General features: G+C 40.2%; 1 protein-coding gene across 9 annotated transcripts in view; it reads left to right on the top strand.

Moving 5' to 3' along the window:
• The window catches only part of CDC42SE2 (CDC42 small effector 2), a 116,486-nt gene that overhangs the window by 57,432 nt on the left and 41,996 nt on the right, over positions 1-17,058 (top strand). For all 9 annotated transcript variants that reach the window (XM_070374032.1, XM_070374027.1, XM_070374035.1 and 6 more), the window contains one exon: positions 10,251-10,591. In XM_070374032.1, the coding sequence (XP_070230133.1) occupies positions 10,538-10,591 (54 nt within the window). In that variant the 5' untranslated portion in view covers positions 10,251-10,537. The remainder of the gene's footprint in view (positions 1-10,250; positions 10,592-17,058) is intronic.

Here is a 17,058-nt window from a genome sequence, read left to right as displayed (position 1 = left end):
CAATGCAGGAGACAAAAGAGATGGGGGTTCAGTCCCTGGGTTGGGAAGATCCTCTGGAGAAGGGCATGGTAACCCACTCCAGTATTCTTGCCTGGAGGACCTGATGGACAGAGGAGCCTGGTGGGCTACAGTAGAGTCACAAGAGTTGGACACAACTTAAGTGACTTAGCATGCACATACTACTAAAAAAAAAAATCTTAAGCAGAAGAAGGAAGTTGAAAGGAAAAATTGGGAGGCAAGAAAAAATGGTGATCTAAAAACTGGTAAATGTGGATAAATATTGATAATCATCAATATTATTTACACTTAGCTATGCTAAGCTTAAGTGCTGCATGTAATTCTCTCAACAACCATGTAGTATGGTTACTAATACTTTTCTTCAGTTTGAAAGAACTCATCCAGTTCCCAGCACAATGAATGAAAAGGACCAAACCAAGTTACATCGCTGAACACCTTGAGAATTCCAAAAGTAAAGAGAAACTCTTTCAACTTCCCAGAGGAGGGAGAAGTGTGTCACCAGCAAAGAAACAAAGTTATGTCCCCAGACTTCTTAGCAGCTACTCCTGAAAGTAGTTAATAGTGAAACAGTGCCTTTAAAATCCGGAGGAAAAGATCCTTAACTTGATATTCTGTATTTAACCGGTCAGTTAGATGTCAAATGCAAGCATTTAAAACATTTTTCTTCCCTGTACCCTTTCTTAAGAAGCTACTAGAATGTGGTGGTGGTGTTTATTCGCCAAGTCATGGCAGATTCTTTGCCACGCCATGGACTGCAGCACGCCAGGCTGTCCTTCACTAGGGAGATAGTGAACTGGAATGTGTGATTTTTTTTTTTACAAAATAAGCTGAGGCGGATGAAAAAAGGAAGAGGTGATTCTTGGAAAGAGGGCATCAACCTAGGAAAGGAACCAAAGGAAATATGCCTTGAGAGCAGCTGGTAAAGATTGAAGCAAGAGGCTAGTCATGTGATGAAATCAAAAGAAATTTAACTCAGTGCATCTACTCACATGTTCAGGTATTTGGAAATTACAGGTCTTGTACAAAGCTAATTAAAGTGTTTTTCAGGCCCTGGTGCCTCAGTGGTGAAGAATCCACTTGCCAGTGCCGGAGATGCAGGGTCAATCCTTGGGTCAGGAATCTTCCCTGGGAGAAAGTGAAAAGTGTTAGTTGCTCAGTCGTGTCTCTTTTGTAACCCCCCTGAGCTATAGTCAACCAGGCCCCTCTGTCCATGGAATTTTCCAGGTAAGAATACCAGAGTGGGTAGCCATTCCTTCTGCAGGGGATCTTCCCCACTCAGGGATCAAACCTGGATCTCCTGCATTGCAAGCAGATTCTTTACCCTCTGAAGGAAATGGCAACCAAGCAAACACAAATTCTTAGGAGTTATTAACCACAGAAAAACTAATGATTATTCAAGAAAAAATAGCTAATTCTAATAGATGACTTGTTTCAGCAGTGGCAGTTGTAGTAACAAACATTAATTATTGATTCAACCAAAAATCTGTTACCAGTGTTGATAAGTAAAAGGGAGCTTGAGGGTAGGCAGTGATTTTAAAAAAGACATATTCTAATCTATTTTAACAGAAAATCAAGTTAAATTATCTAAAAGTCAGTAACAAGAATTAGCAGTTGTCGTCTTATTCATAAATACCAGAAGAAACACCTTGATAACTTAAAAATGACTACGAACAGAGAGGGACATGCTAAGTCGCTTTAGTCGTGTCCAGCTGTTTGTGACCCCATGGACTGTAGCCCTTTCAGTCTGTTCTGTCCATGGGATTTTCCAGGTAAGAATACTGGAGTGAGTGGCCATTTCCTCCTTAATGGAGCTCATATCTCTTGCGTCTCCTGCATTAGCAGGCAGGTTCTTCACCGTGAGCACCACCTGGGAAGCCCAAAGAATTCCATTAGGACGTTTCCTAACGCCGTGACTGTGACTGTGAACGTCCTAGTCGCTCGGTCGTGTCCTGCTTTTTGCGACTCCATAGCTGGTAGTCCACGAGGCTTCTCTGTCTATGGAATTCTCCAGGCAGTAATACTGGAGTGAGTAGCCGTTCCCTTCTCCAGGGGGTCCTCCCAATCCAGGGCTTGACCCAGGTCTCTTCGCGTCACAAGCAGATTCTTTACTGTCTGAGCCACCAGGGAAGCCCATAAAGTGTTAGTCGCTATATGTCGTATTTGCCATTTTAAACAGCTTTTTATTGCTTACCAATACTTTAAAAATCTTTGTGCTTGTATTAATTTTTTAGAAAGAGGCAATACGGATGTGCTCAGTTGTGTCTGACTCTTTGCAACCCCATGGACTGTAGCCCACCAGGCTCCTCTGTCCATGGGATTTTCCAGACAAGTATACTGGAGTGAGAAGCCATCTCCTTCTCCAGGGGATCTTCCCAGCCCAGGGGTCGAAACCATGTTTCCTACATTGACAGGTGGATTCTTTACAACTGTGCCAGCTGCACAGCCCTGAATAAGAGTAAAAATTTGTTTAAATATAAGAAAGTATTTTACAGTACGATTTTTAATTCCCTGAACTGCTGGTAGTGGGATAGAATTTGAGTATGAATTGCTTGGTAAACCTTGTATGATGATGCCACCCACCAAGAAAGGTTATATAGACACAGATGTGGGGGAAAAGACAGTGAATTCAGTGTTACAGATAATGTTAACAAGGAGACCACATGAGATGTTCATTAGTATGTAGGTATAACTATCTACCTAGACTCAGGAGAAAAGATAGCTTTCAATCCATGAACTAATAATTGAGAACCTACTCTGTCACAGAATTGTTATTTCTAACTCTGTATCGCTAATGAAGGGTTTTAGGACAGTGGATGAAGAGATAGAAAAGGGAGAGAGAAACTGGAAAAAGGAAAGAAGGAGAGTAGCAGGAAAGGAAAAGGAGGAGGATTTACTGTTAAAGCTAGAAAAGATAGGCGTGGTGTTTGTTCTCATATAAGGGTGAGCAGTGCGAGAGTTCGAGAAGGGAACAGTAGTTTTCTTATGTATTACTCTGTTTACATTGCAGACTCTGTCAGGTTTGAGCCAACATAAGAAACCCTCCCGTATATGTGTATATGTTTGGGTTAAGTACTTGGGTTTTAATTAAGGGGAAAAGGAAGATGTCAGAAAGGAAAAGCCTGGGTAGGCTGAAAGTGCTACCTAACTATACCTATAAAACATTAATGTCCATGGTAATTTGTAAAAGTAAACCTAATGAAACTATGTGGGATGATGACTTTATTATCCTGGGAAAGGTAAAATAAACCAATCCATGATGAAAATTTGTCAGAAGTAAGATAAACCCCCTAATCTGTGATGAAAATAGACTTTTGACTTTCTGACTTTTGAGCTTTCATATGGAGAGTTCCCTGGCTGTCCAGTGGTTAGGACTCTGCACTTTCATCCAGATTCAGTCCCTGGTCAGGGAACTAAGATCCATAAATTACACAGTGCAGCCAAAAAAGAAAAAAGAGAAGCTTTCTGAGGAAAGCTGTAAACAAAGTTCAAAAAAAGTGATGCAACAAAAATACATAGGAAACCTGTACAGTCTACAGACTGTTGGCTGCGCCATGTTAATGGATTGTTGTTGTTTACTTGCTAAGTTGGGTCTGATTCCTTTGCAACCCTGTGAACTGCAGATGCCAGGTTCCTTTCTCTCTGGAATTTTCCAGACAAGAATGCTGAAGTAGGTTTTGCTATTTCCTCTTCCAGGAGATCCTCCCAGCTTAGGGATGGAACCCATGCCTCCTCCATTGGCTGGCGGATACTTTACTGCTGAGCCACCAGGGAAGCCCCATGTTAATGGATTAGATACTCAATATTGTTAAAATGTAAATTTCCAAATGTCAGAAAAAAATGCAGTCCCAGTCAGATTCAGAGGCTTTTTTTTCTTTAAGACATTGACAAAGATCCTCAAACGTGTGTGGAAATGTGAAGCATCTAGACAATGCAAAGTAATCTTGTAAAAGAATACTTTGGAAGATTTATCACTACCTGGCTTCAAGTCATAGCATGAAACTATAGCGGGCTTCCCAGGTGGCGCCAAGGGGTAAAGAACCTGCCTGCCAACACAGGGGGCATAAGACACGGGTTCTATCCTTGGGTCAGATCCTTGGGTTGGGAAGATTCCCTGGAGGAGGGCATGGCAACCGACTCCAGTATTCTTGCCTGGAGAATCCCATGAACGGAGGAGCCTGGCGAGCCATAGTCCATGGGGTTGCAGAGAGTCAGACACGACTGAAGAGACTTAGCATTCGCATACATGTATCGGAAAGGCAGTCTGGTTCTGGTGTAGGAATAGGTCAGTGTAATTAATAATCAGCCCAGAAATGGACACAAACTTAACAGGTACTTGATTTTCAGTAAAAGGTACCAAATCAAGTCAGTAGGCAAAGGGATCCATCAGGAAATGATCCAGAGCAATTGTATATCCATGTCAAAAAAAGGAATCATGACCTTTACTTTGTACTACCACTAACCACTAAAAGAGGATTATAGACTGAAAGTAAAAAATGAAAGTTGTGGGTGAAAAGATAACTGAAGAAAAGCTGTTTGGGGAAACATGCAAACATTTCCTAGAACACGTATCATAAAAGATGAAATAGATAAACTCGATATTAAAAAAACTCTGAGACATGTTGTTTTTTAAAACATGGAAAGACAAAGACTAGGAAAAAAATACTCACAATATACTTATCAGACAAAAGACTAGATCTAGAATATGGAAATAACACAACTGAAAAAGACACATAAATTTTAAAAATGGGCAAAAGATCTGATTATACCTAGCCAAAGAAGAAAATACATGAGTGGCTTGCTATCACAGCAAGATAGCACTTCATACACAGGGGGATGACTGAAATTAACAAGATCAAGGACACAGAGTGTTGGTAGGAAGTGGAACAGGTGGAACTCTCATACATTGCTGGTACAAATACAAGATGGTACAGCCAAACTGGAAAACTGGCCAACAGTTTAAAGTTCAAACTGATCTTAAAATATGACTCAGTAGTTCTCTTTCTAAATATTTACCCAGGAGAAATGAAAATTTCTGTTCACATGAGTATTTGTATATACTAATTCACAGAAGCATTTCTAATAGCCAAAACCTGGAAATAACAAATAGAAACAGTTACATTGTGCTGCGTCTATACAGTGGAAGTCTGTATGAATTAGCTAATAGAGGCATCATGGAAAATCTCATAAACATGCTGAATGAAAAAAGCCAGATTTTGTTTTTTTTAATACTATGTGATTACATTCACATGAAACAGTGGGAAAGACTAACCTATAATCAGTCATTCTAAGAAGAAAAACTAACCTTACTTCCATAGTTGCATGTGCCCCCAAGTGTGCCTTTTATAACTGAGTTCAGGGAACAGGGGCTTGATTTTGAACTTCAGCCACAGAAAAGAAGGTCTGTGATAAATACATAGTTTGAAAGCTCTTTTCAGAATGTTCCCCCCTGCCCCCCTACCCCCAGCCGGAAGAACTTTGTACCGCAAGTCACTATCAAAAGAATGATTTTAACTAGATTGAGACAGATTTAGTGCTGGTGCAGCTATGATATGGCTTTACTGAGAACTCAGACTTGGTCATTGATTAGTAGGTTCTGCATTTCTGCTGGAAACCTCTTTGGCATTTGGTAGAATTTCAGATCTTACTATCCCTCTCCCCACCCAAACATCCCAAATTTTACCAGGTCCTTCAGAGTCTCTAGTAAGGATGTTCATTTTTATTTGATTTTTTTTTTTGCATTTCCATGACTCCCAACAACTTGAAATTGTTAGTACTTGCTTCTTTTACTTATATATTTAAATTGTTACTTAAAGATATAATATGTAGAAAATTGCATAGACCGTAAATGTACATTTAATACAAAATTATAAAGCAAGTACTTGAGTAACTACCACCTAGATCAAGAGGTAGAATATTATCAGCATTCCAAGAGCCCTTGTGCATCTCTTCCTGTTCTTAATTCCTGCCCTCAGCCATAGAGATAACCACTTTCCTCACTTGTATTATAATTTTCTAGTTTTACTTTTACACTTCCTTATGCATCTCTCGGAGAAGGCACTGGCACCCCACTCCAGTACTCTTGCTTGGAAAATCCCATGGACAGAGGAACCTGGTGGGCTGCAGTCCACCGGGTCGCTAAGAGTCGGACACGACTGAGCGACTTCACTTTCACTTTCCACTTTCATGCATTGGAGAAGGAGGTGGCAACCCACTCCAGTGTTCTTGCCTGGAGAATCCCAGGGACGGGGGCCTGGTGGGCTGCCGTCTATGGGGTCGCACAGAGTCGGACACGACTGAAGCGACTTAGCAGCAGCAGTATGCATCTCTACACAAAATAGTTTAGTTGAAGTTTTTTTTTGTTTTTTTTTTTTGAACTTGTTTTTGAAATTCGCATACATGAGGTCTTTGCACGTGCATTATTTTGTCCTCAGTAACATGGCAGTGAGAAGTGACCTGTGTGTTGGATGCAGCTACCACTTACTGTAGTATTCTTTTGTATGAATGGAGTACAGTTCATTTTTTTCAGTTTTTTATGGAGGTATAGTTGATTTACAATATTGTGTTAATTTCTACTGTATAGCTAAGTGACTCAGTTATACAGTTATATATTCTTTTTTATATTCTCCATTGTGGTTTATTTAGGATGTATAGTTTCCTGTACTATACAGTAAGACCTTGTTGTCTATCCTTTTTATATGTAATCGTTTGCATCTACTAACTCTGAAGTCCCAGTCCAATCCTCCCCAGCCCCCACCCCTTTGGCAGCCACAGGCCTCTTCTCCGTGTCTGAGTCTTGCATCACAGGTATGTTCGTTTGTGCAGTATTTTCGGTTCCACATGTAAGTGATAGCATACGGTATTTGTCTTTCTCTTTCTGATTTACTTCACGTAGCATGATAATCTAGTTGTGCCCGTATTGCTGCAAATGGCGTTGTTTTGTTCTTTTTTATGTCTGTAGTATTCCAGTGTATAAATGTACCACATCATCTTTACCCATTCATCTCTCGATGGAAATTTTGGTTGTTTTCATGTCTTGGCTATTGGAAACAGTGCTGCTATACACATGGGAGTGCGCGTGTCTTTTTGAATTATAGTTTTTTCAGGTATATGTGCAGGAGTGGGATCGCTATATTATATGGTAATTCTATTTTTAGTTTTCAGAGGAATTTCCATACTGTTTTCCATAGTGGCTGTACTAATTTACATCCTTCCTACAGTGGAGGAGGGTTGCCTTTTCCCCATACCCTCTCCATTATTTGTAGACTTCTTAATGATGGCCATTCTGACTGGTGTGAGGTGGTACATCATTGTAGTTTTGGTTTGCACTTCTCTAATAATAGCACTGTTGAGCATCTTTTCATGTACTTATTTCATATACCTGTATGTCTCCTTTGGAGAAATGTCTCTTTAGCCTTCTGCCCATTTTTTGATTAAGCTGTTTTTGTTGTTGTTGAGTTGTATGAGCTGTTAGTATATTTTGGAAATTAAGGCCTTGTGGGTCGCATTGTTTGCAAATATTTTTTCCCACTCTGTAGATTGTCTCAGTTCTTTAAAAAAATTTTTTTTATTCCTTTTTTTTTTTTTGGTGTGGTGGGGAATGTAGACTTTTAGGTTGTTTGCTAAAAATTCACAGCTATTACACATTATTTTTTGTTACTTCATTGTACTGTTTGCTATTTTAATTTTGATAACAAATAAGAGCATCTTATATCAGTATAACTCTTTGTAATATATGCACTACCCTTATGTACACCCTCATTTAGCCCTCATTTCAGACTTGTGACACTGGCAGTGTAGCATTCCATTTTTATAGCTAACAGAGCTTGTCAGTTCCTCAGGCTAACATTGTGAAAAATTAAGGTAGTATTAACAATTGCCACCGTTCTTTTATTTCAAAGTCTAAATTCTAAATTTTATCCAATTCTGTTTCACACAAACTAAGCATGCTCTGTACCTCAGCTGAGTTAAAGTATTTCACAAAAAAAGGAAAAGAAATTATTTGGTTAGAGGTATGCCTCGTTGCCTTCTTTTTTTTTTTCCGAGTCATGGCCTTACTGTTTCTTTGGAAGTTGACCTAAAAAGTTTTGTTTTATTGATTTGTGTGTAGGATGTTGGGACATAAATTCTTTAAATTGTCAGCAGTGAAACTGTTCAGGCAAGTATGAAGCTTATATCTGCAGCATTTGATTTAGGTGTGGAAAGGGAGGAGGAGGGGGAGGGGCTGAGGAGGTTAGAGTTTTGACCAGAGCATACTGCTTACTTCCATACTTTTTTACCCAATGCCAGTCTCTGAAAGTCGAGAGACTGAGCTTTTAATGCAAGGAAGCTCTGCAAATCACTAAGTAGCCTGACAGTTCACGTAAGCTTTTCTAAAATCGTATGTCTAATGAAACTGTGGTTGGTGAGATGCTCTGGTGCTGTAGTCCAGTTTGACCCCTGATGTATGTGTGGAATCTGCTGAGTTGTGTTTAAAGCCAAGTTTAGTTGTTGATGTTGCAAAGTGATACTTCTTTTGTTATCTTAAGGTATTAAAAGTAAGGTTTTCAGTGTGGATGTGATGTAAGCAACACTGAGCTCAGGAAGTGAAAGTAACTATGAGTATATTTATTATTAGTGTCTGTGGAAATTTTTGTGACAAATTCAGTACTTCTCTAAAGGTGTTATGTATAAATGTGTTCTAAGTATATACACATTTGTAAAAAATTCTAAAAAGAAATTTTGTTTAGAAAAGCAAGAAGAAGGAAAGTATACTGGTATGATATTCCAAGGCGTGTTTGAAACATTTTTAGACTTAAATGTTTACTTAACAAATAAAAACCTGTGGAGCTGCAAACATCCCCTTGGTTTGAAAATGTATTTCATCCTATCTGTTTTCTAGATGATACACTTAAGTATCTTTTCTGTCTTATCTCCAGAAATACAAATTATTATACTTTAAGCAGTCATACTTCAACTAAACATTAAGAATTATTGTGAATATCACTTTCAAAGTAGTACATGTAGTGGGAAAATGTGTATTTTAAAATTTTAAAAATAAGGAATAGCTTTACTCTGGGAAGGACATTTGAATTTGTGGAAATGTGGATTTCTAAATAGGGAAGCCATTGAATAATTTTAAGTGTTAAACAGAAGGAACATTTACTTAGTTAAAAAGTGAAGAAAATAAAACACCTTCCATTGTAAAATTAATTTGACAGTGGTTTCTGGCAAAGATAAATTATGAGTAAAAAGGGTGTTGCCTGGCATGGTATGTAGATGAGAAAATATAATGATAGAATAAATCATATAGCAGATTTAAAACCTCAGATTTCAAATCCAGTAGAGTTGAAACATCAGAGTAACTCAGTGTTTGTATGTGCTACAATAGCAGTGGTGAGCAAAAGGAATTTCAGTGTCAAACAAAGGCATATTTGTTTTCATAGAATTGGTTAAAAGATTTCACAGTAATTTTTTTAATGGCCAAGATCTTTGATTCAGGGTGGAATTAAGCTTGTCAAGTAAATAGTAGCTGAAATAATGTTCTTGATGTTGTAAATATAACCCTTTGCTCTGATACTCTTGCTGAGGAAATAAATGAAACATACTTTTCTTTTGAGCTTATAAACCTTCATAGTATTTACTCGCTTCATTGGACAGAGCCAGTTGCAAGACTGCTTCTTCTTTGTTTCAGAGTTTGGGTGAGGTGAGGAAAGTTCACCTCTCCTTGAAAATGCATTCCAGTTTCTGAATTTTAACTGTGATGATAGTGTATATTTTCTTCCTCCTTATCTTCTCTGAACATATGCTTAAAACTTAATGTATCATTTTCCTGTAATATGTTAGAAGGCACGTCCTTTAGACTGTGTAGAATGAGGGTCCCAAATTCACGCCTTGTTATGGCCTACATGTGTGCCATTGAACATGTATGCATTAATCTTCACTGAAGATCTTCTATGCAGATGTAAAAATAGCAGTCATTTATGTCTTCCTGGTTTAGAGTCATAGCTTTGGGAAAAGCTTTTATAGTCACAAAACAGAATGCTCTGTGAAGGCAAGGATTACCGTTTCCTTTGAGTTCCTATGTTACTAATACCTGACACTCAGTACTTAAATATTTTTCTGTTGAGTGACTTATCAGTTTATTAAAGTCTTGATTTTTTTTTGAAATATTCTTAATTTTATCAGGGATTTAAGAAATAAGCTTCCAAGGATAAGTAAAGTAACTTGTTTTCTTTCCTTTTTTCTTTTTCTAGACCACCTGTTGAGGCCCTGAGTCAAGACAACAATTTTTATACTTTTCCTGGTGGTTCAGAAGCAAGTCTCTGTAGACCAGAAACAAAGAAAGGAAATAATCTGACCTTTTCTTTATTAGATTGACTGTAAAAGACACTTGACTTCCAGGAACAAGTACAGAGAAGTAATAAAGTTATTATTTTGGCATCATTGGACATTGATCGCATTGAGAAGCGTGCTTTGTGAAGCTTCCCGAGTTGAGATTTGGAAACTTCATTGGTGCTCATTTATAACTTGGACTATCAGCATGAGTGAATTCTGGTTGTGTTTCAACTGCTGTATCGCAGAACAGCCTCAACCCGTAAGTATGACGTGATACACACACAAATTGGGTGGGGTACTTGGTATGCACACTGTTGATTCTCAGGCTAAGAACCAGGATTCCAGTAGTGATTGCAGGGCCGTTCCAAGGCTTGTCAGTGAAATTCTAAACATCTGGTTAAAGAAAGAAAAAAGTAAGTTTGCTTTTGAGTAAATGCTATATGTGAAGAGCTGTAGTAGACTACCAAATGTGATTGAGAACGTTGTAGACCAACTTCCGGTGGACGCGTGAGAGGAGAGGGAGACACCCTGAGGTGGAACAGCCAAGTCGGCTTTGGAGATGAGTGGGTGGAAGGTGGCGAGCCAGGATTTACCATCTCATCGTCCTCACAGCAGTTCTCTGGGGAAGATGCCGTTATCCTTATTTCCTTGTAGACGTAGGTTCCATTTTTTTTGCCCTGAGTGGACAGTAAGTCTGCGCTGGCCATTTCTTGCTACCTGCCTCACTTTTGTCCCTTCTAACCTGTGCACATTTTGTTACCTCTACCAAAATTCTACCCTCCCCCTCCAGTTTTCTCTTCATCTTTTAAGATGCCTATATCGAATGTCAACTCTGTGAAATCTTCCCCACTTTCTCCTGACTTAGGGGAAAACCCCTCAGCAATATTTCCACCAGCTCTTTTAGTTCATTTTTGTATGGTAGGATGGACCTTCTTGTGTGGTAACTATTGCCATCTCTTCTTTAGGGGCCCTGACCATGTTTCCTTTATAACTTCAGGATCGCATCTAATACCTTGGAGAATGTGGTTATACATGCTAGCTGGTTTGCTGGCTGACTGGCTGAATAAATGAATTTCTATTGTATTCTGTTTGGAGTAACATTTGTAATAATATGAAAGGAGGAATGAGATGTAATCTTAAGGTCTCCTCAGATCTTTTCTGACCCTTTCCCTGGTCATATACACAGTCCACTTTTTAATTTTCCTTGTATATACAGTTGTTTTAGAATCTCCTAGTCTTTAATGTCTGGCTCTGGAAAAGGGAAAATATGAAAAAGTGAGGGCAGAGAGGAGAAGAAAGGGCACTGGCTTTTTAAGTCTTCTGGAAATCACTTCAGCCAGAGGATGAGGGCCTTGCAACAGTTGGGGAGTTGAGCACCAGCAGTGGCGGCCCGCCCGTCTGCTGGTCTGCTCCTCTGTGATCAGAAGTGGAGATGTTTGGAGGACAGGCTCGTTTTTGCCCACCCTGGCTCCCCAGAGGTTGTGTGCGTGATGTACAAAGACCACAGCTGTGGGAGGAGGGGAGCCCTGCTCTGCTCCTCTGCTGAGAGCTGACGCTGACTGAAACTAGCTGCAATTTACCTTTCAAGTTTTCCCCTGGAAGTTGCAAGCCTTAAAGAGACTCCAGAGTTCCAGAATAGATACAGCAGAAACATAATGCCTGTACAGTGGTGGTGGGGGTACAGATTCCTACTGTTAACTGCTCACCATCTTCCCTTTTACTCCTTTTGTAATGCTGTTACATTTAGTTCTTTGATCCATGAAGTATGGAGGGTTGCTTTGTGTGGGATGAAGTAGGGGTCTGACTGTTCTTTCACGTTAAGTCAGCTATCTAAAAACAGTTTATTAAATAGCCAGTCTTTTTATTAGTGATATGAAATGTCACCTTTATTATATACTACATTTTCATGTATTTAAAGAGACTGCTCTTAAAATCTGTTCCGTTCTTTTGGTTACATGTTTACACCTGTGCCGTTGCACCTGCTGCCGTTACCTAGTATGTAGCTCTTCTTAAACTATTTTGATAAATCTTGTTGTTAAGACGGATTATGACATGGTTTTTTGCTGTGTTGTCTTTTGTATTTTTTTCTTTGAATGAGATATGTCATACATCTTTTAAATCATTTAGGTGTTTACTTTAGAATTGCATTGAATCTAGATGTAATTGGATGAGAATTGACATCTTTTGAATTTTGAGTAATTCCATTGAGAAGCATAGCATACATCTTCATTTATACAGACCTTTTCATGTTCTTTTAGTAAGTTAAAATTTTCATCATGTAAGTTTTGCATATTTCTTGCTCAGTTTTTTCTAGATTTTTTAAAATGAATTTTCCTTGCTATTCTGAATGAAATTGTTTTGCTATTACATTTCCTAGTGGATTTTTTTTTTTTTTTACTATTTTGTAAGCAATTAATAATTTTTATACACCAATTTTTTATCCAGATACCATACTGAACGCTTTATATTTCTTAAATTTCTCCATATAATGACATTTTGTTTGTCTTAATTCTCATATATAAACTTTTATCCCTATTGAAATATTTCTGCATTGGTTAGACCTCCAATATAATATTGAATAGTGTCGATGATGGCTGAACATTCTTGCTTCTCCTGACTTTTAATGAGAAAGGTTCAAATTTACTTAAGCATAAAATGAATATTTATTTCAGTAACCATGTTTACCTGTGCATTTGTTATTGTGTATAATTTATCATTTACGACTTACATTGCCAGTGATTGCATTTTCAGCAGTTTTGAAAGATTTTAGAGTACTTGAATCCCATCACCGTACTGTTTGTACCGTGCCTTGTAATTTTTGTTGAAAGTCACTTGTGATAATATGCTGAGTAAAAGAAACTGAGGGAAACAGGCCTGTAGTATTAGTTTTGTATTTGTCTGTGTGGGGATCAGGCTTTGCTTAATCTTTGCTGCAGTTGCAGGTGTCCCGGGGTAACATTCTCCGTGGTGTCCTTGCTTTTGTGCCCTGTTGTCTCTGTAGGACTTGTGTTTAAGTAAGGTCTGAGAGGTCCAGAGCTTTCGATGGTATTTCCCTGTATTTTCACACAGGAACACTGATGATGTACTGGTGAGATGTTGGGGACGGGAAGCATGGTACACTGCCGTGGTTAGGTCTCGGTCTTTAGTGAGCCTGAGCCCCCTGGACTGTGACCTACACAAGTGCTTCTCAGTTTTGTTTCAGTTTTTTTTTTACTCCTTAGTTGAGACAGATGGGCTGGAGGAGGCTGCAGTTGGACATTTCCCTTCCCCAAAGTTGGTTAGTTTCTGATATAACCTCAGTCAATTAGGAGCTGGCAAAATAGATTTCTTTTGAGGGGATGCTTTGTTAAGAAGAGCAGGCAAATTTCCATAGTGCCAGATTGCAGAAGGGCATTATAAATTGCACTTCCCTGGTGGGGCTCAGTGGGAAAGAACCTGCCTGCCCATGCCAGAGACGTGGGTTTGATTCCTGGTCCAGGAAGATCCCCTGAAGAAGGAATGGCAACTCCCTCTAGTATTCTTGCCTGGAAGAGTTCCCATGGACAGAAGAGCTTGGTGGACTACAGTCCGTGGGGTTGTAAAGAGTCGGACACGACTGAAGTGACTGAACAGCAACAACAATTGTAAATTGCTGTGAGAACCCTACCTGGGGCCTGTGTGTGGCAGTGGTCTAGGTGTGGTTTTTTGATGTGGTCTGAGGCAGAGTTCAGGCAAAGTATCAAACCTCTCCTGATCGCCTTTAGGTCACTGAGAATATAGAGATTGGATTGGGTGAAGTATTAGTTACCTAAGATGACGCAAGTTAGCCTAAACCATAGTGGCTTAAAACAGACTTTTATTATCTCACAGATTCACTTAGTTAGTGTTAGTCGCTCAGTCTCATCCGACTCTTCGCTACCCCGTGAACTGCAGCCTGCCAGGCTCCTCTTCCATGGGATTTCCCAGGCAAGAGTACTGGAGTGGGTTGCTACTTCCTTGTCCATAACTAAGATGATGCAAGGTAACCTGAGCCATGGTGGTTTGAAACAGACGTTTATTATCTCACAGATTCTGTGGGTCAGGAAGCCAGGCAGTGTTCAGCCAAGTCCTCTGACTTAAGGTATCTTTGAGGTGACAGTTACAGCTGAGGCCATAACTACCTCAGGGTTCAGTGCCGAGCGGACCTGCTTTCTCGGTTACTGAAGCAGTTATTGGCAGGGTTTGGTTTCTCTCTGAGTCCTGACAAGAGTCTCGGCTGGAATAAGGGCCTCGGTTCCTTGTTGGCTGGAGGCCTCCCTCAGTTAGTCGCCACACTGGTCTCGCCACACTGGTCTCGCCACAGAACAGCTCACGGCGTGGTGACTGGCTTCTGCTAGTGTGAGGAAGAGGGCAGGCAAGGTGGACGTCAGAATCTCTGTGACTTGCCACCACTTTCTGCTGTACTCTGGCCTGTAGAATTAACTCGCTAAATCTAGATCACACCCGAGGGAGGGGAGTAGACAAAGGCATGAATTCCAGGAGACGGGGATCATTGGGACCAACTTCACAGGCTGCCTACCACAGATTCCCTCCAAGACCCCTCCCAGCGCTCACATTCTGTGAATGCTTCCCTCTCTCTCCCCCAGAAAGAGGCCACGCATTCCGTTTCCAGCCCCAACTTCAGATACTCTCAGTCAAGTGCCCGGATAGCTGTGACACATTCTTTAACTGTAGCTAGCCAACATGAAAAATGTAGTCAAAGAGGAAAATCATCTTATCTAAAAGAGTTAGACTGTGAAAAGAAAGGTGTTGAATTTGTTCTGTTTCAGTGGCATATCTTCCGTTACAGTACTCTCTGGATAGGCAAAATACCCTTTTAGAGGAGACAGGGAAGATAGGCCTGTCTCTGTTCAGATAACATCAGAACCAAACGCACTGAACCAGCGTATAGTGTTGTAGCTTATTTTGAAATGTCTGCCTTTCCCTCCTCTTGGCTGAAGGAGAAGGAGAGTTTTCTCTGGTACTCACTTTGAGAACATGCTAGAGTTCCTGCTGGTGAAACTCCCAGGAGCACGGGGGCCCTCCTAAGACAGGCCCCCCTAAACGCTCCAGCTGTCCGCACTCCTCACCCAGGAACTCCTCAGTTACAGTCTTAGGTTGTCCTGCTCTGGTTCTGCATGACCTGGGGGTTTCCACTCTAGTCCATGGTGGTTTTCTGTACTGGCCTGTCTCTCCAGTTCTGGAGGCAGCGGTTGGTTCTGTGATCTCAGTTTTCTAAAGGACCTGAGAATTGTTGATTTTCAGTTCAACTTTTTGATCATGTGGATTGGCACGACATCTTCTAAGCCCCTTACATGTCTGACAGGAAACCACAAGTTCTATTTCCATATTTTTTAAGGTTGATTTGTTTATTGCCAGCATTCATAATGCATATAACATTCTGTTTTGCAGGTATACTCAAACTAGAATGACATAGATTGGGAATTTTAAAGAGTGGGAGCATAAGACTTTAGAATTACAAGTACAGGACATTAGAAATACATTTTCTGATACACAAAGCATTTGCGGTTTGAGTGTTTCTGTGCACATATAACATGTCTGTGTTGTGTTATTGTTTAATAATAGGTAATTGCTTGAAATATTCCACCTTTTTGACTTGCTGAGAAAAACGGCACAGCACTGCACAGGGCCGCGTGGTTACTGTGCTGGAAGAACCGCTGGCTTGTTGGCGTTAGGGAGAGACACTTAAAGGGTGCGTTAATCATTTTGTGCGTGCTTACAGCCTACAGAAGCGTACCTTGCAGCTCTAGTAGACAGTATCAAGAGTGCCTTATTTGAAAGCTGCTTGGTCATCTCTAAAGCTCCCCAAAGTCTGTACCAGAATTGAGTGCTGTGTGCCGACTCTCCCACTCCTTTACCGCCCCCTGCTCTTGCGCATTCCATGTGTGGAAAAGGAGCAGCTCAGTATTGGGAAGAACTTAGAATGCATTTTTCTGAGTAGTAGCATAAGAATCATACTTTTCCTTCCTACTCTTTAGTTTTAGCACAGTATAGTACAGAATAAAATAGAGTCCCATTTTTTTGAGCCATGGTAATCTAAACCTTTAAAATTGTCTGTAGTGTAAATGCTGCGGTTGTTGCTGCTATGTATATGCTAAGGTAGGAATCTTTAAATGGTTGCTGTTTTGCACCTTAATTTTTTAAAAAACAAGATCTGTCAGCTGTTTATAGTACTTCAGTGAATTTTTTACCTACTTCTTATTGTGCATTGAAATGCTAGTGGACTTTTTTACCAACTTTTTTTTTTTTTGAGTTATAATTGGTATACCCAAAAAACTGTGCATAATTAATATATTCTGTCTGCTGAGTTTGAATGTATGTATACACATGCTGCCATCACCACAGATCAGATCAGATCAGTCGCTCAGTCGTGTCCGACTCTTTGCAACACCATGAATCGCAGCACGCCAGGCCTCCCTGTCCATCACCAACTCCTGGAGTTTACCCAGACTCATGTCCATCGAGTCGGTGATGCCATCCAGCCGTCTCATCCTCTGTCGTCCTCTTCTCCTCTTGCCCCCAATCCCTCCCAGCATCAGAGTCTTTTCCAATGAGTCAACTCTTCGTATGAGGTGGCCGAAGTACTGGAGTTTCAGCTTTAGCATCATTCCTTCCAAAGAACACCCAGGGCTGATCTCCTTCAGAATGGACTGGTTGGATCTCCTTGCAGTCCAGGGGACTCTCAGGAGTCTTCTCCAACACCACAGT

The sequence above is a fragment of the Bos mutus genome, chromosome 7 (genome assembly GCF_027580195.1).
Source record: "Bos mutus isolate GX-2022 chromosome 7, NWIPB_WYAK_1.1, whole genome shotgun sequence".
NCBI lineage: Eukaryota > Metazoa > Chordata > Mammalia > Artiodactyla > Bovidae > Bos > Bos mutus.
Note: the sequence above shows the minus strand (reverse complement) of the source record. Positions and strands in the feature narration are given on the sequence as shown.